At 44.7% G+C, this 22,368-nt stretch overlaps 1 protein-coding gene across 1 annotated transcript in view; it reads right to left on the bottom strand.

Moving 5' to 3' along the window:
• The window catches only part of lrp5 (low density lipoprotein receptor-related protein 5), a 191,107-nt gene that overhangs the window by 26,136 nt on the left and 142,603 nt on the right, over window positions 1-22,368 (bottom strand). The window contains exons 15-18 of the mRNA XM_034177293.1: window positions 7,292-7,536; window positions 3,768-3,952; window positions 3,414-3,562; window positions 1,302-1,479 (exon numbers count right to left, since the gene is read on the bottom strand). Of these exons, the coding sequence (XP_034033184.1) occupies window positions 1,302-1,479; window positions 3,414-3,562; window positions 3,768-3,952; window positions 7,292-7,536 (757 nt within the window). The remainder of the gene's footprint in view (window positions 1-1,301; window positions 1,480-3,413; window positions 3,563-3,767; window positions 3,953-7,291; window positions 7,537-22,368) is intronic.

Here is a 22,368-nt window from a genome sequence, read left to right on the forward strand (position 1 = left end):
GCACCCACAACTGATCCGGATAACTACTGAACGTCTGCTGCCGCCTTCCCGGCGCATTACCGTCTCTGCTACCGCTGGGTCCGTGATGTTTGGCCAGAGACTACTGTTATGAGTCGGACGCAGCCCGGAGAACCGACCAGCGTTTGAAGGACCCAGTATAAAATAAGCAGAGCACGGTACAAAGGATAACAGAATTTAATGAACATAACAGTGCTGTGATAAATATAAAAGTGCGCGGTCTGGCGTGGTGGTTTTGCGGTGCGCTCCCAGCAGCGCTAACGGTCCGGAGTCAGAACCAATTCGGACCCAAGGACCCCGCCGACACCCCCCAGGTGGCCGCGACAAACCAAGTCTGTGAAAGAAGGAATCATTATGTGAGTCCACACTCAACACACAGAGAGAACGCTCAAAGGTGCACAAACAGCAAACACTTCCTGGCTTGATTACTAATCAGCTTCCCACCCTGCAGGCATGGAACATCCAGTTCACAAAACTCCACTGCAGTGGAAGCTGATTACACGACCAACATACAGCTCAATATAATAAGGTGTGAGGGACACCACATTTACTGACTGTATAAATGTTAGTCACAAAATCTAACGTACCTCGGGAAGTGTGCTGACGAGCGTGAGACCTCACCCCCTCCTCTTTCACAGACCATGCATCAAACCTGGACGTTCTCTGCATCCACTGATGATGAGATGGCTTCCGAGACGACGATCTCACCCGTCTGGTCACAAGGTCGGGTCTCTGGCAAATACACACTGTGTACTCCAGTCTTAAATGCCACCATGTTCCAATTCATGTAGATGCACCACAGCTGTGAGTCCTGACGAGCCGCAGGTGATCAGCCTCAGGTGATCAGGGTGAGGTCCTGATAAACTCAGCTACACAGCCACTCAGTCCCAAATGCAAGCCACCTGGAAGGAAAAACAAAAGACAGGACAGAAAACAGAAACAAAAGGCAGCCAGGCCCCCCCAGCCATACAACATCTAGTCCATGATGCTCCGCCTCTTCTGAGCAGAAGGCACGGCCCTGGATTTGCCATCCTGTCCTTACCTATGGTCATGAACGTTGGGTAATGACCCAAAGAACAAGGTGGCAGATGCAGCGTCACTTTAAATTTGACTTTGTGTTGGTGCTCAATCATGTCGTTTAGAAGTGAAGGAAGTAAACTGCTGAAAATGCTGGTGGGTATTATCTTGGCAAAGCACGGAGCTCTATGGCACAGGAATTGGACTACCAACCCACATGGCAGCATGTACTTCAGAAGTCGTGAATAAAATGTCTGTGCACTCACAGCTGCAGTTCCGTCCATCCGGGTTCAGGGTGTAGTGGGAGGCGCAGCGGCACTGAGCTCCAGCGGGCGTGGCCAGGCAGAGATGAGCGCAGTTTCCATTGTTATGGGAACATTCATTGGTCCCGTCCTGACGGGAGGAGTGGAACACCAGGATGTCCAGCATCAGCTCCAGCTGACCCTGAGGACACACAAATATCCCTGGAATGGAGAGTAGACAAATGACCGTGCATGCTCTTCAGTCCGAGTCTGACCGTGCACGCTCCTCAGTCCGAGTCTGACCGTGCACTCTCGTCAGTCTGAGTCTGACCGTGCACGCTCGTCAGTCTGAGTCTGACCGTGCACTCTCCTCAGTCTAAGTCTGACCATGCACTCTCCTCAGTCTAGGTCTGACCGTGCACGCTCCTCAGTCCGAGTATGACCGTGCACGCTCCTCAGTCTAAGTCTGACCGTGCACTCTCCTCAGTCCGAGTCTGACCGTGCACGCTCCTCAGTCCGAGTCTGACAGTGCACTCTCTTCAGTCCGAGTCTGACCGTGCACTCTCCTCAGTCCGAGTCTGACCGTGCACTCTCTTCAGTCCGAGTCTGACCGTGCACGCTCTTCAGTCCGAGTCTAAAGTTGTCACATTCAGTCTCTCCAATCACAGACACAGAAGTCCTTCGTTGGAGTTGTGATTGACATTCAGTGATTGGAAACATTCTTGGATCAATCCCCTGATTTATATTTTGTCTTACAATAGAGCAGGTGAGGACAATGTTACTATTTGATGGTGTTAAAAGCTTTTATTTTTGCTTTGAGATTAAGGGCCTTGTCTTTAGGAGGATTTGCATATGGATTGTGCACAAAATTGGCTCATATTCGCTTACCATCCGCAATATGCGTGAAACATGCTTGTATGAGTCGGCCGACACCCGCACACGTCTGCAATTATCCGCAGAGGCACGTTTTTCCGTTGCCAGGATTTTTGAGCTGCACAAAAGTTTGGCTGCGGATGACATCCGCCTTACATACTCAATACATACTCAATCTATGCGCTGTATATCTGCCGTTATCCGCTGATATCTGCAACTGACAGGGATTTGCGGCTTGGCAGCGGACTGGGACAGTGTGTAAAATGGATATTTTGCATGCCCATCATGTCCACATCACAAACTAAAAGAAGTTGTAGCGACTGCATACAGATTGGCCACGAATAAAGCGTTTTTATTACGTCTGCTTTGCATCTGATTTGTGGTGGATGCAAATCAGATGCACTGTGTTCACGGCTGGACGCCATTCTTTGTTCTACCGGCTGCCACGCACTCTGCGCTGGATGCTGCCTATATAAAATAATTATTTCGTGGTGGATTAATCATTTTATTCTGCAAATTGGCTGTTGAAAACGGCTCTAATCACCTCCTGAATCACAGAGGGAGCTGCAGCTGGGCCGTTCACGCGTGAACGCTAACAAGCTGCAGAAAGCATTTTGAGATGTCTTAAAAGGTAATTATTTGACTTGTTTACATTGTCACGGCTTGATAAAACAGATAAAACAGTTGCGTGTTTTTTACTTCTTGTCTGCAGCTGTCACAGTATTTATTCCTATGTTTATAACAGATTTACCTTCTTGTTATAATCGTTCAGACGAGCTGCGCTCTGGTGCGATCCGCTGACGTCACCACTGGCCCTGTTCACTGCTTCTTTACTCCAATGAACGTGTCCAAGTCCAGCAAATGCTCCAGATGCTGTATTGTTGGTGTGAATAGTGATGCCGAAAGGAGCGCGTGCACTTCTTTTATGACCGCAATGCAGATGCCGTGCACGCGCAACACGTGCGCGATGCATTCATAATACACCCGTAATACTGCCCTGATAATCGCAATGCGTCTGCTCCGCTTCCTCACTACATGCGTTATACAACCGTGATTGTTCATCATATATTCGCTATATATTATTAATATATCCGTAATTCATACTGGGACATTTGTCATTTTTGGCCATTTTTGTTGCGGACGACAACGAACACCCGTAATTTGTGTACTCAATTCATGCGCAATCAATCCTCTCCCCAGTGGGACCGGGCCCTAAGGAGCTGCTGTCAGTGCAGCATGTTTGTCATGTAAGCAGTAAGGTACCTGCAGTACCACGGTGCGGTTCAGTCCGCTGCGTTTATCTGCTCGCTCGATGCTCCGCAGGTTAAAATCTGTCCAGTAGATGAAATCGCGGTACTGGGTCAGCCCGAAGGGGTGGGGGAGGTCATCCAGAATAATCTCCCTCTGAAGGCCTGGAAACACATCACAACACCACAGCAGTTACCGCGTTAACAATCACTGTCACAGCCATTACATCCAAAACCAATGACTGAGGGTTCTGGGGTCAGAAGGTTACATTCAGGTGAAACTCCCACAGGTTTTTTTTTTAAAACCCAACAACTTTAACACATGCTGCAGTGGGCAGTTCTTACATGTAGCTGCACCCCCGGTCCAAACCTTGCATGTTGGTGCTTTCAATCATGCACGTGTCCAGGTCAGTCCAGTACAAGCGATGGTCCACATAGTCGATGGTGAGTCCGTTGGCTCGACCCACTTTGTCCACCAGGGTTACCATGGTGCTGCCGTCCATGTAGGCTCGGGCTATGCGAGGTCGACCCCCCCACTCCGTCCAGTACATGTAGCTGTGGAGGCACAAAGCAGTGGTCTGAAGACAGGAACTGGATCCAGACAGGTTCATGCAGAAACAAGAGTCGATTCAAAGGAACATCAGTGTGAAAACTAAACCAAAGCAGTTTCCACATGAAAATCAGAATTAAAATATGACAAACTTTATTTATATGGAAGCAGAAGAGCAGAAATCACTCTGGATCGTTTTGTGCTGCACAAACACCTTCATCATCACTGTGATAGTAAAATGACGGCCTTGATATGCGCTGCACACAAGGCATTCGCGTGCCTGAGGGTGTTTTTGGCGGCAGACGAGCAGCGCTCACCACGTTACTCAGATTTTAAAGCATCGTGCCCTGGAGGCTGCTGGGAAAAAAGAGGAGCTCCTCTGGCTCGTGCTGCTGCATGCCAACAATGTGATGAGTCTTTATGATGTCACTACTCCGTTGGGTTCATCCCGCAGCGCCAGTTTTGCTTACCAAAAGTGGCCCACTCCACACCAGCGAGCTGGGCTTCTTACCCACTTAAAGTTTAAAGTTTGAGAACAGGTTGAGATTGTTTAGGCCCCTCTAGTAATTCGCTTTACCCAGTGGTGGGCACAGCTAACCAAAAAGTTAGCTTTGATAACCACTAATCAGCTAATTGAAAAGTTATCTTTTCTAACGCTAAACCACCGAAATATTTTGGAAGCTACAGCTAACCGCTAACTGATAGCTTTCAGTATTGTCTCCAGTACACTATCAGCTACTAACAAGCCAATTTTGAGTTTAAACACTGCCAACGCTTCTCATAGAACCAAAGGCGATCACAAATCCAAACACAGCCAATGAGTCAACGCTTGTGTCTTTGTGCGCCCCGCCCACTGCTGTAGGGAAGCATCGTTTACCTTGACAGCATAAAGAGGTTCAGCCATGAAGCAGACGTCTTGAAAAGGAAAGCAGGTTTGACTTATGGTTTTGATTTATAAATCAAATTAATCCGGATAGAATAACTACATTAATGTAAACTCTTAAAGTGTACAAAGTGAAAATATAACACATATCTGTTAATTTTAAAATAATGCACTAATTCCGAAGATTTGAACACACAGAGATGCCCAAAGGGATTATGGGTAAGTTGTGATTCGACAACTGTGTGATATAACCAGGCGCCAGTAGATGGCAGTGTTCTATGCATTTTGACCCCAGTTAAATCACACAGTTGTCGACCTGAATCAGAACTTAACAGACTTTTCGGTTTTACAAATGTCTTTTTTTTTTTTTTAAACAAATGGAAAAAAATGATATGTTTCTGGTTCCCTCCAAAGTCTTTTAGTACACAGAAAATTCACAGGAGGTATTGATAATGGAACTGATAAGGAATCGTATCAATATGTGGAATCGATAATGGCATTGATGTCGATAAAATCTTATTAATACACATCCCTAATTATTACTGAACTAAATTATTTTGGCTGTTCCAGTTTTGTTCGGTGTCACCATTGCAGATCCTTTATGGGTGTATTATGAATGCATCGCGCACGTGTTGCGTGTGCACGGCATCTGCATTGCGGTCATAAAAGAAGCGCACTCAGGCTGTCTGCATCACTATTCACACCAACAATACAGCCTCTGGAGCATTTGCTGGACTTGGACACGTTCATTGGAGTAAAGAAGCAGTGAACAGGGCGAGTGGTGACGTCAGCGGATCGCACCAGAGCGCAGCTCGTCTGAACGATTATAACAAGAAGTTAAATCTGTTATAAACATAGGAATAAATACTGTAACAGCTGCAGACAACAAGGAAAAAACACGCAACTGTTTAATCAAGCCGTGACAATGTAAACAAGTCAAATAATTACCTTTTTAGATGGCTCAAAATGCTTTCTGCAGCTGGAGCCGCCCAGCTGCTGCTTCCTCTGTGATTCAGGAGGTGATTACTGCCGTTTTCAACAGCCAATTTGCAGAATAAAATGATTAATCCGCCACAAAATAATTATTTTATATATACAGCATGCAGCGCAGAGTGGGAGGCAGCCGGTAGAACAAAGAATGGCATCCAGCTGTGAACACAGCGCATCTGATTTGCATCCACCGCAAATCAGATGCAAAGCAGACGTAATAAAAACGCTTTATTTGTGGCCAATCTGTATGCAGTCGCTACAACTTATTTTAGTTTGTGATGTGGACATGATCGGCACGCAAAATATCCATTTTACACACTGTCCCAGTCCGCTGCCAAGCCGCAAATCCCTGTCAGTTGCGGATCTCAAAAGATGACGGTGAATATACAGAGCATAGATTGAGTATGTATTGAATATGTATGGAGTATGTAAGGCGGATGTCATCCGCAGCCAAAATTTTGTGCAGCTCAAAAATCCTGGTAACGGAAAAACGTGCCTCTGCAGATAATTGCGGATGTGTGCGGGTGTCAGCCGACTCATACAAGCATGTTTCACGCATATTGCGGATGTTAAGCGAATATGAGCCAATTTTGTGCGCAATCCATATGCAAATCCTCCTAAACGCCAGTGGGACAGGGCCCTTAAGGACTTTTAAATTAGAAAAATAAGCAAGCTTGCAAATAAACGTGCACATGCTAGACAACATACCAGATGCTATTTGATGCAGATGAACATGGATTGCTGGCACTCGCATTTGGAAACACTACAATACAACATGAGTCCATGTTTTTAATCAGTTTGGGATTTTTGTGCATTGTTGTAATGCACTTTAATTATTGGTGTTTATTATTTTATTACTGGACTTTATTTTTAGTGTCTGTATAAAAAGACAATATTATGATTACTATTAATGACAAACATGATTTTTCAGTATGTATGTCACACCAGGGTACAAGTCACAGGACCTCTCAAACTAGTAAAAAAAATAAATAAATAAATAACCTACTACTTATACTTGGGAAAATACAATATAAACTACTTTTGCCTGTGATGTTTTATCATCTGTATTCTTTTTTAAAATGATAAAATCTGTTATTTTCTGATTAATTCATTATTTTAAAAAGTCTACAAAAAGTCACAAAATGTCTTAATTTTTTAATGTTCTACCTTAGTTTCCCACTTTATAATAAATTCTGAATTCCTTTTCAACTGGTTTTAGATTTGGAGCTAATTAATACGTTCAGTGTAGAACCAGTCAGTACCAATTACAAACTGATTATTCAGGTTGAAGACATTGAGTATTGGTGGTTTAAAGGGTTTTATAACAAATATCTGGTATTAATCAGTTTAAAACATCCTTCAAAAATTTTAAAATGAATTAAATGTGTGAAGAATGAACCCATTTGTCCACGCTGGCAGTGAACACACCGCGCACAGGAAGTTTATGAGATCATTCATCTTCCAGACTCACCCACTCGCGGGGTCCAACGCGAGGGATCGAGGGTTGTCCAGTGAGCGTGGGTTGTCCAGATCCTTACAGACCAGAACCTGACGATACTGTCCATCCAGCCGAGCCACCTCAATCCGGTTTGTTCCTGTATCAGCCCAGTAGATGTTTCGGCCCATCCAGTCCACTGCCATACCTTCTGGGTAGTCCAGTCCAAACTCGATGACTTGTTCAACCGAGCTGCCGTTCATGTACGCTCTGCTAATCCTCTGAGATCAAAAGTCAAAGTCGTCTCAGTCCAAATTTACTGCAAACATGGTTTCTCCAGCAAAGAACAAACACACAGACAAAACTTTGCAAGAAATTCTAAAACTATGTAATTATGTATGTAAATTATGTCATTTTGTTTTTAACTGATTACTGAGTTAGCTGATGATGCATACCTTAACCTGGACATCCGTCCAGTAAATCCTCCTTTCAGAGACGTCAAAGTCGAGAGCTGACACCTCTTTGACACCCGTCAGTGGAATGGCCACGTCGTTACTGGTGGTTCCTAACGAGATGCTTCTGATGTTGTCCCTGTTGGGGAAAAAAGAAAAAAAAAATCACACCACAAACAAACAGTTTTTATTGACGGAGGACCGCATAATGACCTTTTCCACTAATCAGGGATCCAGCTTTCTCTGACACAGATACACACACTCAGGGTATCAAAAACACCCAGAACCACTTCTTTCTAAAACCCAGGCTGAAGTTTGTGTTTAGTCCTTGACTGACTGGGATCACTGTGTTGGAAAAAATCTAGACCTTATAGCTGGACTTCATGACGTTTGTCCAAACCTTAAAAACTTTCTGGATTTCTTCAGCCAGCTGTGGGTTTGGATTTTTTTTTTTTTTACCATGTCTCCCTTAAACTCAGGCGGATGCTTTCTTTTTTTTTTTGCTTTCAGTTCATCTTGCTCGAGGTCACCACAGCTGATCCAACATGGATCCATATGCTGATGTTTTATGCTACATGCCCTTCATGATGCAACTCCACTTGTATGAGGAGAAAGACCCTGATGTGTCTGATTTGGTGATTGGAGGAAAACCAACGTAGACACGGGGGAGAACACATTAACTCTGCACAGAGAGGAACTGGGTGCTGGTGGCTGTGAAAACAGCAGTTGTTTTTTATGTTTTTTTTCTAAAGGCCCTGTCACATCTTGGCCATTTTGGCCTGGGCATGCCGGCCATATTAAAAACGCTGGCATACATGGGCATACGTCTAATAAATTAATGCAGCTGTCACACTTTAACGATTAACCAGCGTATCCCGAAAGCCCAGTTTCCACCGATTGGTTCGGGTCGGTACTGCATAGTGTGGTGTGGGTCAGAAACAGAGTAATTTAACATATTTTTATTTTATTTATTTTTTATTGGTGGACCATTTTCCATTGTGCACAGAATGCTGATGAGTTGACTGGCTGTGGCAAACGCTGCCGTGAATGAATGAAGTGCTGTGACTCTTTAAGCCCCGGTCACACTGAACTAACAAAGAACACCGAAGCTAAAACGAAACAAGAAATCTGGACTTAGTTGACTTTTGGAAACATGTTTAACCGTCGTCCAGCTTGTTTCTGTAACGTGCTTTTGTTGCGCGCCATTGCGGCTCCGTCTCGACGCGCGAATTCCTCCGCACGTCTTTTATTACAAAATCTCCTGTAACAGTGGAATGTGCAGCAAAAGTGCTGATGTCCAACTCTTCTGCAATTTCTCTGGTAGTCAGCTTCTCTGGTAGTCAGCTGTGTTGATCCGGGACGGCCTTCACTTTGGAAATGATCTGGTCGTTTCAGCCTGTCGATGGCCGCTCAGAGCGCGGCGCACCCTCCGCCGCTGTGGGCCGTCTTTAATCCGGTTTGTAACGCTCAATCTGTGTGACGCCCAGAGTATCCTCACCGAAAGCCGTCCGAATCTTCCGAATGGTTTCCACCTGGCTGTCGCTCAGTTTCTGGAAAAATTTGATTCAGCGCTGCTCCAATCGCTCAGACATTTCACTGACAATGAAAATCAGACGAGGGGGGTGGACCAGTGCTCACTCAAAGCCTGTCCACAGGCGAATGACGCAACCGACAGGCGTGAAAAAACTCACGCATGCGCACAAAGGTTCAAGCTTGGCTGATGCAAGCGCACATGATTCAAATCCATAAAGTCTTTTAAAAAAATAAAAGGTCGGATAGTTTTCTAACAGACCTCGTAGTCTTGCATTTACTCATCTCTGGTGCTTTACTTTGAAGTTTCTTCACATTTCTTCAATGAAGCTCAACTTCCATTCTTGACCATTCAGTTTCACGTTGTCCCTGTCCTTCTGCATTTGACTGTTAGCTGCCTTTATAACTGCCGTTAGATTGTTCCCTCGTCACCAGATTGTTTCATTATCGCCCAACTCTCTCACATTATATTCCCAGTGGGGGGGTTTTTCCCCCCTCTCAGTGTTTTTGTCTGTTCCAGACCTTTGTCGTTCAGAGTTCCCGATGTTTTGCCTGAGATTATGACTAATCTCTGTGCACTGACCTACTACTTGTATTTTTAATAATACTGCTCGCTCCCTTGAAATACTGTTGCCTGCTGGGCTGATCACTGTGTGACTGATATCTGTACTCTAAAAAAGGAACTGCTGTCTCAGCAAGAAAAATTGATTAAACAATTTGCATAGATTTTTTAAAATTATTTCAACTTAGTTGTTTCAACTTTCAACTGAGTTAATGCCACAAGACTTCTCTAGTTAAGTTAAAATAACTGTAGTTACGTTGAAATAACTTAAAAAAACATCTATGCAACTTATTCCATCACTTTTTCTTGTTGAGACAGCTGGTTCATATTTTAGAATGTGCCTGTCTTACAACCAAGCCGTGCCTGCTGTTTTTCCTGTGCCATTTATCTCTATAGGACAAAAAAAACCCCTGCTTTTATCTAAGTTGCGTTGGTTGTTCTCTGCTTTGGGGTCTTCGTCTAGCCGTTACACCTTAAGTTATGAAGTGTAGCAGCAGTGGGTTTCTGTAGGTTTTAGTCTTAGCCTTACTGGAGCGCACACCGCAGTCTGGATTATTAAGTCTTGTTTGGCTGAGAACAGACTGTGGACACATATGTGCCGCGGAGAGCAGACACGTGTATATGAAGACTAATGGTGAGAGCAGCTCAGAGCTCACAGAGAGAAGAGCCAGCAGCAGCTGAAGTGGATGAAGATGTGAAGTACCCAGTAATAATGTGTATGACCCAGGTACCTGTTGGTGAAGAGCAGGAAGGCCTCAGGAACCACACAGGTCTTCATGTCTGATAAAAGCTCCATCCCATTGGACAGGCACATCTGACAGCCCGCAGACACCAGAAACACAGGTGGCTGCACCCGCCGTTATCCACCGCCGCAGCATTTGTACCTGGACAAAACCAAGGGAAAAGTCTGACTTCAGTATACTTCTACTCATCGGAAGGTTCATCATCACCATCCGTTAGGTGGCAAGTGATCCTCGAGTGACATCATGCAGGACTCTTTTCCAAAGAGTTAGCTAAGCTGACAAAATGTCAAATATATGTGACCTAACTCGAGCTCCATGTCTCAGGGACACGTCAGAGAAGATTTTCTAATCACAGAAATGACTGTGATGAGAAAGCAGATTTGATGTGGCTTGTGTGCCGCCGTCCTCACCGTACGTCTCCGTCACTTTCGTGGCCTTCAGTCCCATTAAGTCCGGTAGTTGATCGATGAATGATCTCTCGTATGGCCGTCGTCTTGTGGACTCGCTCGACTGCTTGCGTCTCTGCCAGTCAGTCCAGTAGATGTAATCACCGAGCAGAGTGAAACCAAAGATGTGAGGCAGTTTGTCCTCCAGCAGAGTCTGTCTGTTGCTGCCGTCCACATTGATCACCTGATACCAAAAACAAAGAGGACAGGAACAAACCTTAGAGGATTCCAAGACCGGAGGACCAACCACATCAAACCCCAAACAGATAAACTGGGGTCATGTGACCTCTGCCTGGATCACTGAAACTGTACTGAGGTAAAAGTCAGAATAAAGGGCTGGCCGTACGGCAGGAAGGGAAATCAGCTGATCTGAAACGACGCAAGTTTACCTATAATGCTGCATGTTAGCACCACATGGTTATAAACTGGAGTCCTAACCTCCAGCCATTACAAATGAAACCACCCTGAAGAGGGAAAAGTGCGAGTTCCCGGAAAGGCTGCTTGAGGGTGGCTCTAAAATGGGGCAGGTTCCCATAGAAGCTCATGTTAAAATGTCCAACTTTAGAGCAAAATAAATAGGCATGCGGAGAACTGGTGCACATGGTGCTAAAAATAAATTATGCTTCTATCTGTGTTCCGCTGTAATTTTATTGTTTTGTTTTATTGTTTAGATGTTTGTTTGTCTGTTTTTTTTTTTTTTTTTTTTAGCTTACAGGAGCACCATGAGCACCAGTTACGTTACGTGCCCGCTTGAAAACCAAACATGTTGACAAGCCTTGTTAGAAAAACAACAAAACAAACATAAGAAAAACTGTTTTGGTCTCGCTACGTATTTTTCTCGTCCATGACAACTGTCCAGGGGATGAATTTCTTAGAACTCACTAGTTTAAGATGTTTTTAAACCATGAAGTTATGCATAATAAGAGGTGTGGCCACTGAGAGACAGCTGGTATTCATAGCAGACTCAAGTCACAGAGACCACTAACAAGTGACTGTGGAACCAAGCGTTTCTGTCGGATGAGTATTTTTATTATGAATGTATAACTAGAGTCTTGCAAATTCTATTTAACTGCATTAATGGTAAATGTCCACTAAGTGGACACACGTTCCATTTCAAAAACCTGAGTACAGGCTGCTGTGGCCCACACGAAGACTAACCTGCTGCTTATAGTTGTAGATAATATGGCTTGTGCGGTTAATTGTCCAGTCAGATCTCTACGATGTCTGTGCTCCAGTATTTACGTGAGTAAAATTTTCAAGTTATTTATTTGTTATGTTAGCACCATTAGAAGTGTTAGCAGGTATCAGTAGCTTAGCTAGCATTAGCTCTACTCCACACTAACTCTAACCCCAAAACTCTATAGTTAAGGTCTTATCCCACTGGGCTGTGACTGCTTGTGACCGGCATTTGCGAGGGAAATGGCGAGATTGGCGTGGAGTGGTGCCAACTCCTCACATGAATTGCTAGGTGTCGCTCACGTGTCAGCTGAATTTTGAACAGTTCGATGTTGGTGAGGTGACAAAACCCTTCGCCAAGAACTCAGAAAGCCATCGCAGGTGTTGTGAAGCCCGCTGATTGTAGTCACCAGACTCATAATGTGTGAGAATCCTGAGGGAACGGTGGGAGGAGCTGACGACTCATGACGTACATAGTGAGTGACTGAAAACAAAAATGAGGATCTGACATTATTCATCAGAGTCACACATGAGCTGCCATGGTAGCACGGCAAAATAGTGATGATTGGAAAGAGACGTTGTTTCTAGAAGTCCAACTGACGCTGCTCACCTGCTGACCGCATGTACATGTGGTCAGCAGGCTGGACACACCTGTCCATGGCAGCTGGGATTATCTTTTTTTTTTTAAATTCCTTAATTAGGACCACAACAAACAATTTGCATGCCGTTGGTGACCGTGAGAAGCGTGCAGGCATGGTCACTCCACAAGCACAGAGGTGGATTCAGCCAACGAGGACATCACTCTGAGGGAGGACATCGCACGCCATCTGTACGTGATATATATATATTTCATCACTGAGGGAGGGGGGGGCCCCACGCATGAGTGGGATAGCGGCAGCCTGGACCTCTTTGATCGCATGGTCTACTAGACATTATATATAATACAAGAGCAATCCAAGATTTCTGACGTCTGCCAATCCAGAAACGGATCACCTTCAAAATTCAGTGGAGTCTTCCATGGCCTAATACCCATCTCTGATGCAAATCTGCTAGAATCCATGAAGTTGTTTTGACATAATCCTTCACAGCCTATATAAAGTGAAATCTTGATCCAGAATCCCGATCTGGATCACCTCCAAAATTCAGTGGAGCCTTCCATGGTCTAATATCTATCTGTGGTGCAAATTTGGTGAGAATCTGTGAAATAGTTTTGAAGTAATCCTTCTAACAGTTATCCTTCAAAGCCTATATAAAATGAAACTTGATCCAGAATCCGGATCTGGATCACCTCCAAAATTTAATGGAGTCTTTCGTGGCCTAATATGTATCTGTGGTGAGAATTTTTATCAAAATCTGTGTAGTAGTTTTGACATAATCTTTGTAACCGACAGTCAGACAAATAATAAATAAACAGCGATTATATTATTATGTCCTTGGCGGATGTAATAATATAATATATAATTCTGCAAATGCTTTCTATAACTGGGTGAGTGTTGTACTCACAGCTTTCTTCCCGATGTTTTTTTTCTTCTCTGTGGAGGGAAAAGGGTTTGTTATTATTTATTTATTTATTTTTCTGAGGACATAAGTGGATTTAACTTTAATGTCCCTGGTCAGCGCATGCCCAATGTGCATGCTGGACAGCATTCTGACATCATTCTGCATGACTGAGAGGCTTTCCACATGTTTCTTGCGTTTTTAATTATTATTTATTTTACTTTATTTTATTATTATTGTCAGTGCTTTTTCTGTCTGAAGTTGGGAGAATTTTCACAGCCTTGTTCACATAATAACAATGTAATAGTCCACATCCATCTTGAGCACTGTGTGCGCAAATGTATCATCATTTTCAGCCAAGCCAGTGATGCTCAAAGCCTGTGAGACTGCCATGTGGCATTCATGCGTAAATCCCTGCATCTGCAAAGGCTGCACCAGTGTTGTTTGACTTCTGCGTTTGTGCCGCACGCCATATCAGTGTCTCTTGCACAGTAAGTGTGCGCACTACTCAAGATTTATGGCCGTATTTTTGCCACCACTCCATGCAGCATTCAGCAGGGAGTCGGCCATGTCAGGTGGACCAATTCAGTGAGATTCCCTGTGAAAAAGTTATTTTTTTCGCATGCATGATTGTGTCTCACCTCCTCTCCAAACAGTTGTGTGTCAGTGGGATACGACCCTCACTACGGCGGGCATAATTTTTAATGACCACACCCGAGTGAACCGTTATGATAACCCCGACCCGGTTCACAAAATATGATTTAGTAAAGCACTGGAACTAAGGTTAGCCCGTTAGATTTAGTTTGTTCAGTAACTCAAGATGGGGGTGGCCTTCCCTAAGCTCCAGGACGTAGCAGAATAAGTGCTGCCAAACACCCAGAGTCACTCTTTTGAGCTTCCAGTGTATTTACTGTCTATGTTTTCAAGTTATTTGTGATTCTTATGTGTATGAAGATTTCTCAGGTCTCATGTTTCTCTGCAGTTTTTGTTGTTAGAGGTTTTTTATTTTCCATGTAAAACTCCACAGCTTGACTTGAAATTCAGAAACTGCTTTAGGAGTTGTGCTTACGAGTCTCATGGACAGACAGACAGACAGACTGCTACATACCCCCCCCCTCCCCCCACCAAAAAAAACCCTTACTTTTGCCTTCCACAGTAAAATATAAGCCGGAGTCAAAGCTCTTTGGTGTAGTGGTGGTGATGTGTTTACACGTTCTCTGTGTAAGTGCACTTCAGTCAAATTCAATCCAGTACCAGACGGCAAGAAACCTGATCCAGGGCAAACCTGCCAACAACTCACCCGCTCTGTGTGTGTGTGTGTTGCTACAAAACACAAAGTCAGCACTGACTGGACAGAGCTGCAATTAGAACTCGTGTCCAGCCCTCATCTTCAGTGCCAGAACTATTACTGGAGCCGCTGCCACTGAAATAGACCCGAGCGTTTTATTTTAGACTCTGCAGTCAGCTGCAGTCTGCGTGTCACTGTGAGCGTGTCACACATTTTCACAACTGAGGGTATTCGTTTGAGAGATCCACCGAGCTCTCGTACACAAGATACAGCACATACGCTAGATATTCTGTCTTGGTGGCTTTCCCTCACTAGTTGCTTATACAGTACCATAACGTTTCTGTTGCTGAATGAATGATGGAAAATAGGTTGAAGAAAATGTTCATGTGTCCATCCCATGACTTATCTAAAGAAAACTGACTGTAAAAATCATGGAAAGTGATCAAATATAGTTCTGGCTTTAATATTTTTATTAGGGCCCCGAGTAGGCAACGTCCTACGAGGACCTTATTTTAATCGTGCATTATTTATTATTTATTATTATTATTATTCTCACTCTTGAAATCGAAATTTCGGCCTCTTCCCATGCTCAAAAACTCACCCAACTTTCCAAAGTCGTCCTGGCGGATCCGAAATTCAGATATTTTCGGACATCGCACATGGTCGCAGAAAAATCGCGAAATAGCGCCCCCTAGAAATTTCAAAAACCCCTCCGCATTGGGCTTTTTTTCATCATAGCCTCACGAAATTCAGTACACATATTTACCATGTTCAGGACGCACGAAAAAGTCTCTTACTGTCCTGGTGAAATATCGACAGGAAGTCAGCCATTTTGATTTTAAGTTTCGATTTTGAACAAATTTTTGCTATTTTGGCCATTTCCACTACTTACATTTGAACGAACCGTCCTAGGGATTTTATCGATCGTCTTCAAATTTGGTCAAATCATCACAACACAATGGTGATCAAAAGTTATCAAACGATTCTAATTAAGTCAAAAGGCGTGGCTGCTAGGGGTCATCAACCTTTGGTGAGCTGTTCGGAGCACGCCATTTCACTTCGAACGGCTGTCACGCCCACATACATCATCGTAGATCCTTCAAACTTGCTGGACATGATGAGGGCTCTGCCTGAACGTCTACATATCTTAAGTTCCCACCTGCGCCATAGTGCCCCCTGGTGGTGGTGGGAATGTCCTATTTTTACTTTAAGAGGTCCTGATGTCACATACTTAACACAATCATCTTCATTCCACTTCTAAAACATGCAGAAGAAGAAATTGGTGACGTAGGCGATGAACGGCGTGAAGTTACGAGTAACAGCGTCCGTGTGGCAGCGTGCCGAATATTGCCCATTCGCCATGAAATTACGTTCTTCATTTGATGGCTTTAATTTTGTCACATCATCATGAAAATGATACACAGGTCGAGCATGACAACCTCTTACAATTCATAGGGGCGTCGCCCATGGGAGGGGCAAAATGCCTCAATAGCGCCCCCTTGAAACTTTCAAAAACCCCTCCAGATAGGGTTTTTTTTTGGAGTAGGGAGATGAAAATTGGTACACATGTGACTTTCATAGACGTACAAAAACGTTCTCTTGCACATGAGTCTACTCCAAACAGGAAGTCAGCCATTTTGACTTTTCTTCTCATTTGGCATGATTTCCACATGTTGTATTTGAACGAACTCTCCTAGGGATTTTGTCCAATGCACTTCCAAATTTCTTTGACAGCATCCAAAGATGATAATGAACAAAAGTTATCGAAAGCTTTTCTCTATGTTGAAGGGTGTGGCCCGCTATGGTGGCGCCATTTTGACCCTTTGCCATAGAACATCAAGTCATGATAACTCCTTCATGCTTTGCCTGATTCACTTGAAACTTCACAGTATGATGACGGTTGGCCCCTGAAACACACCCAGCTCCTCTGTTGTACACTGAGCGCCCCCTAGTGGATGACCAATCAACATGTCATAACTCCTTGATGCATTGTGTGATTTAAAATTTTAACTGTGTGATGAGTGGTTACCCCCTGCATGCACATGCCCACATGTGGTCACAAGGGCACCCACTGGCCTGGGTAGGGCGGGGTCGCGCGGAATGAGGGCCCGTATATGACTGATTGCAGTCCTAGTTATTTATTATTATTCTCACTTTTGAAATCGAAATTTCGGCCTCTTCCCATGCTCAAAAACTCACCCAAACTTTCCAAGTTGTCCGGCCGGATCCAAAATTCGATATTTTGGGGGCATCGCACATGGTCGCAGAAAAATCGCGAATAGCGCCCCCTAGAAATTTTCCAAAACCCTCCTCACTGGGCTTTTTTCATCGTTAGCCTCACGAAATTCGGTTACACCATATTTACATGCCATGACGCACGAAAAAGTCTCTTACTGTCATGGTGAACATATCGACAGGAAGTCGGCCATTTTGATTTTAAGTTCGATTTTGAGTAATTTTTTGCCATTTTTGGCCATTTCCACTACTTACATTTGAACGAACTCATCCTAGGGATTTCATCCGATTAAGTCAAAAGGCGTGGCTGCTAGGGGTCGTAAACTTTGGCGAGCTTTTTGGAGCACCCATTTCCAGGCAGCGTGCCGAATATTGCCCATTCGCCATGAAATTACGTTCTTCCTTTTGACGGCTTTAATTTTGTCACATCATCATGAAAATTGATACACAGGTCGAGCACGACAACCTCTTACAATTCATAGGGGCGTCACCCATGGGCGGGGCAAAATGCCTCAATAGCGCCCCCTTGAAACTTTCAAAAACCCCTCCCCATAGGGGTTTTTTTGGAGTAGGGAGATGAAAATTGGTACACATGTGTGACTTGCATAGACGTACAAAAAAGTCTCTTGCACCATGGGTCTACTCTATACAGGAAGTCGGCCATTTTGAATCTTCTTCTCATTTTGGCGTGATTTACACATGTTGTATTTGAACGAACTCCTGCTAGGGATTTTGTCCAATGCACTTCAAATTTCTTCCACATCACCCACAGACGATACTGACCAAAAGTTATCGAAAGCTTTCTTTATGTCGAAGGGTGTGGGCCGGTATGGCGCCACCATTTTGACCCTTCGCCATGGAACATTATACTTAAACAGGTCCTGATGTCACATACTTAACACCATCAACTTCCTTCCACTTCTAAAACATGCTGAACAACTTGCTGAACATAAGCGATGATCGCCATGAACTTACGAGTAACTGCTTCTGTGTGGTGGCGTACCGAATATCAACCCTTTCGCCATGAAATTACGTTCTTCCTTTTGACGGCTTTAATTTTGTCATATCATCATGAAAATTGATACACAGGTCAAGCATGACAACCTCTTACAATTCATAGGGGCGTTGCCCGTGGGCGGGGCAAAATGGCTCAACAGCGCCCCCTTGAAACTTTCAAAAACCTTTCAAAAAGGTTTTTTTGTACTAGGGAGATGAAAATTGCTACACGTTTTCTCTATGTTGAAGGGTGTGGCCGCTATGGTGCCGCCATTTTGACCCTTTGCCATGGAACATCAAGTCATGATAACTCCTTCATGCTTTGCCTGACTGACTTGAAACTTCACATGTATGATGCGGTTGACCCCTGAACACACCCGGCCCCTCTGTTTGTACACTGAGCCCCCTAGTGGATGAACAATCAACATGTCATAACTCCTTGATGCACTGTGTGATTTGTTTAAAATTTTAACTATATGATGAGTGGTTGCCCCTGCATGCACATACCCACATGTGCTCACAAGGGCACCCACTGGCCTGGGTAGGCGGTTGCGCGGAACGAGGGCCTGCAGTCCTAGTTTAATTTGTAATGTTGTAGATTTATTTTCACTATTTTCATTGTGACTTTAAACATCACATGCACACGTACCAACTTGTGTGTGTGTGTGTGTGTCACACACCATATTTTCCATCCAAGTTGCACCGGAATATAAGTCGCATTGGTCCAAAAATGCATCTTGGAAAAAATTCAGATGGTGGATATATATAATATTATATATATATATATATATAATATATACACTCAACAAAAATATAAACGCAACACTTTTGGTTTTGCTCCCATTTTGTATGAGATGAACTCAAAGATCTAAAACTTTTTCCACATACACAATATCACCATTTCCCTCAATATTGTTCACAAACCAGTCTAAATCTGTGATAGTGAGCACTTCTCCTTTGCTGAGATAATCCATCCCACCTCACAGGTGTGCCATATCAAGATGCTGATTAGACACCATGATTAGTGCACAGGTGTGCCTTAGACTGCCCACAATAAAAGGCCACTCTGAAAGGTGCAGTTTTATCACACAGCACAATGCCACAGATGTCGCAAGATTTGAGGGAGCGTGCAGTTGGCATACTGACAGCAGGAATGTCAACCAGAGCTGTTGCTCGTGTATTGAATGTTCATTTCTCTACCATAAGCCATCTCCAAAGGCGTTTCAGAGAATTTGGCAGTACATCCAACCAGCCTCACAACCGCAGACCACGTGTAACCACACCAGCCCAGGACCTCCACATCCAGCATGTTCACCTCCAAGATCGTCTGAGACCAGCCACTCGTGTTGTGAAAGTGTAGGAACACGGACCCACAACAGGGGGCGCAATGAACGGACAATGGAGAAGGTAAATAACAAGGTTTACTATTGTGAAACGAGCACAATAAATACAACAATCACAATTTGGGGTCGAATCCGCTGGTGTCGTGTGGGCAGGCTCGAAGGTAGGAGACGTCCGTCTCAGTCGAACCGGAACCACCCAGATCTCCTCTGCCACCGAACCCTGGAAATACTGGAACCGCCAAGTCCCGAATTCCCAGGTGGCCACTGCCTCCGCTCGTCGGATCCGGTACTGCTGGCGGGAGAGAGCAACAACACACAGGTGTGGATGCGACCGCACCCAGTAACGGAGTGGGAGAAGCCGCCTCCACCCCTTGTGAAAGTACAGCAGGAAGGTGAGTACTTATCCAAGCAATGAAGCTATCAGTAGTCAACAGTCCTGAAAAGGTTTAACAAGTTTAGCTGGTTGTTCAGAATATAAATGCAGAGAATATTACCTCAGTCTTAGGCGATATCTCGGCACTGAGGTGGAGACGCCGTCCTCCTGATATACCTCTGTGCTGAGTGGAACAGCTGTGTCTGGTGATGGGTGACAGCTGTCACCCAGGCTACTCCCATAACGCGGCAGCGCCCTCTGGTGCCTGGAGCCCGCACTCCAGGCAGGGCGCCCTCTGGTGGTGGTGGGCCAGCAGTACCTCCTCTTCAGCGGCCCACACACAACTCGGACAGCTGCTGAAACAATCGGTTTGCATAACCAAAGAATTTCTGCACAAACTGTCAGAAGCTGTCTCAGGGAAGCTCATCTGCATGCTCGGCGTCCTCATCGGGGTCTCGACCTGACTCCAGTCGTCGTCGTAACCGACTTGAGTGGGCAAATGTTCACATTCGCTGGTGTTTGGCACGCTGGAGAGGTGTTCTCTTCATGGATGATGCGAAGGAGATGTGTTGCACTGCATGAGGCAAATGGTGGTCACACCAGATACTGACTGGTATCCCCCCCCAATAAAACAAAACTGCACCTTTCAGAGTGGCCTTTTATTGTGGGCAGTCTAAGGCACACCTGTGCACTAATCATGGTGTCTAATCAGCATCTTGATATGGCACACCTGTGAGGTGGGATGGATTATCTCAGCAAAGGAGAAGTGCTCACTATCACAGATTTAGACTGGTTTGTGAACAATATTTGAGGGAAATGGTGATATTGTGTATGTGGAAAAAGTTTTAGATCTTTGAGTTCATCTACAAAATGGGAGCAAAACCAAAAGTGTTGCGTTTATATTTTTGTTGAGTATATATACACAGTATAAATAAGTTAGTGGTTTTATATGGTGACATACGTAAAGGGAACATGGAAACAAATTTTGATGGAAATCACCATACAAAAGGAGGTTTTGCTTCCATGTAAATACGAGGTCTGTTAGAAAACTATCCGACCTTTTTATTTTTTGCAAAAACCATATGGATTTGAATCACGTGTGATTGCATCAACCAAGCTTGAACCTTCGTGCGCATGTGAGTTTTTTCAGCCTGTCGGTTGCGTCATTCGCCTGTGAGCAGGCTTTGTGTGAGCAGTGGTCCACCCCCTTGTCGGATTTTTATTGCGAGTAAAATGTCTGAACGATTTGGAGCTTTGCTGCATCAAATTTTTTTCCAGAAACTGTGAGAGACAGCCAGGTGGACACCATTCGGAAAATTCAGATGGCTTTCAGGGACGATTTTATGGGGATTACACAGATTAAGGAGTGTTACAGCCGGTTTAAAGACCACCCACAGCGGCTGAGAGCGCGGTGCACTCCGAGTGGTGATCGACAGGCTTAAACGACCAGATCATTTCCAAAGTGAAGGCTTTGTTGATCCGAGACGTCGTCTGACTACCAGAGAAATGGCAGAAAATGTGGACATCAGCACTTTTTCGGCACATTCCACTGTTAAAGGAGTTTTTGTCATGGAAAGAGGAGCGGAGGAATGCGCCACAGAGCCGCGAATGGCGCGTGACAAAAGCACCTCCGTGTTGGTCTCACAGGACGGCTTTCAGATGGCTTTCGGTGGCTTTTCAGTCGTGTGACTATCCGAGAAATTGTGGATGAGCTGGACATGCCAGAACATGTCCTGTGAGGCTTCATCACGGCATTGCTTTGCACCATGCGGCTCCGTCCCGACGCGCGAATTCCTCCGCACATCTGTCTCAATGTGCCGAAAAAGTGCTGATGTCCACGTCTTCTGCAATTTCTGTGGTAGTCAGACGACGTCCCGGATCAACGTTCGACGTTCAGTTTGGAAATGAACAGCACATTCCACTGTTACAGGAGTTTTTGTCATGGAAAGAGGAGCGGAGGAATTCGCGCATCGGGACGAAGCCGCATGGCGCAAAGCAATGCCGTGACGAAGCCTCACAGGACATGTTCTGGCATGTCCAGCTCATCCAAATTTCTCGGATAGTCACATGACTGAAAAGTCACCAAAAGCCGTCTGAAAGCCATCTGAAAGCCGTCCTGTGAGACCAACACGGAGGTGCTTTTGTCACGCGCCATTCGCGGCTCTGTGCGCATTCCTCCGCTCCTCTTTCTATGACAAAAACTCCTGTAACAGTGGAATGTGCCGAAAAAGTGCTGATGTCCACATCTTCTGCCATTTCTGTGGTAGTCAGACGACGACCCGGATCAACAAAGCATTCACTTTGGAAATGATCTGGTCGTTTCAGCCTGTCGATCACTACCCGGAGTGCACCGCACTCTCAGCCGCTGTGGGTGGTCTTTAAACCGGCTGTAACACTCCTTAATCTGTGTAATTCCCATAAATCGTCCCTGAAAGCCATCTGAATTTTCCGAACGGTGTCCACCTGGAGGTC

The sequence above is a fragment of the Thalassophryne amazonica genome, chromosome 8 (assembly GCF_902500255.1).
Source record: "Thalassophryne amazonica chromosome 8, fThaAma1.1, whole genome shotgun sequence".
Lineage (NCBI taxonomy): Eukaryota > Metazoa > Chordata > Actinopteri > Batrachoidiformes > Batrachoididae > Thalassophryne > Thalassophryne amazonica.